Raw genomic sequence first — 965 nt, 5'->3', positions numbered from 1 at the left:
GTTACGTGAATAAATTTATGTTTGCGTAAATTTATTGATTCATGTGGAACCAATGTACAACATAAGTCCAACATACTTTTTCAGTGTGTTTGTCTTTTTTTTCCCTATGATATTTTTAACGCCTAATATTAAATAATTATACCCCATTGAACAGTCAATTGCATCATGTGTTTTGTTAATTTTCTTTGCTGTTTAGAACAATTTCACCACATGTAGTTAATGAGACTAATATGGTGTATCTTCCATCTGGGGTTTAATTAAAGCGTTACTTATTTGTGTTTTTCTATGTTTGTGAAATTTGCTCCAAGGCGAGCATTTGCGTCAGCATGTTTTCCATGTTAATATAGACATGTTGTTTTAAATTCTCAGTAGGCCTTGAGGGCTAAGGACGTAGATGCTGTTTTTCCCATCACGTGTTGCTTTGTATTTTGTTCAGGCTTGAGCAAGATAATATGGCATTTAGGTGCAAAAATGCAAAATAGTAAACCAAAGCTTGAAGCTAAAATAGCAAATATCTCCACAGCTACAGTAAATTTTCCAGGGGAACTGACATAAGCTGGAATAAATGTGATCCATACAGCACAGAATATAAGCATACTGAATGTGATGAATTTGGCTTCATTGAATTTATCAGGCAGTGTGCGAGCCAGAAAAGCGAGAATGAAGCACAAGAGAGCCAGAAGGCTAATGTAACTGAGAACAGCCCAGAAACCTATAGTAGAACCCAGACTGCACTCAAGAATGATCTTTTCCTTATAATATTTCATATTTTTGTAAGGAAATGGAGGAGATATTGTTAGCCAAAGCACACAGATAAGAACCTGTATAAGTGTAAAGGCAAGAACACTGAGTCGTTGTTGTGCAGGCCCAAACCATTTCATGACATTACTTCCCGGAAGTGTAGCCTTGAAGGCCATTAACACCACTATTGTTTTCCCCAGAACACAGGAGATACAGAGGACAAA

The 965-nt window shown here is 36.6% G+C and overlaps 1 protein-coding gene across 1 annotated transcript in view; it reads right to left on the bottom strand.

Moving 5' to 3' along the window:
* Positions 1–365: 365 nt before the first annotated feature.
* The window catches only part of LOC107680459 (extracellular calcium-sensing receptor-like), a 7,449-nt gene continuing 6,849 nt past the window's right edge, over positions 366–965 (bottom strand). Inside the window, exon 7 of the mRNA XM_016476348.1 lies at positions 366–821. Coding sequence (XP_016331834.1) covers positions 366–821 — 456 coding nt within the window. The remainder of the gene's footprint in view (positions 822–965) is intronic.

The sequence above is a fragment of the Sinocyclocheilus anshuiensis genome, unplaced genomic scaffold, assembly GCF_001515605.1.
Source record: "Sinocyclocheilus anshuiensis isolate Anshui unplaced genomic scaffold, SAMN03320099.WGS_v1.1 scaffold1989, whole genome shotgun sequence".
NCBI classification, from domain to species: domain Eukaryota; kingdom Metazoa; phylum Chordata; class Actinopteri; order Cypriniformes; family Cyprinidae; genus Sinocyclocheilus; species Sinocyclocheilus anshuiensis.
The sequence above is the reverse complement of the archived record's forward strand: the minus strand, read 5'-3'. Positions and strand labels throughout refer to the sequence as shown.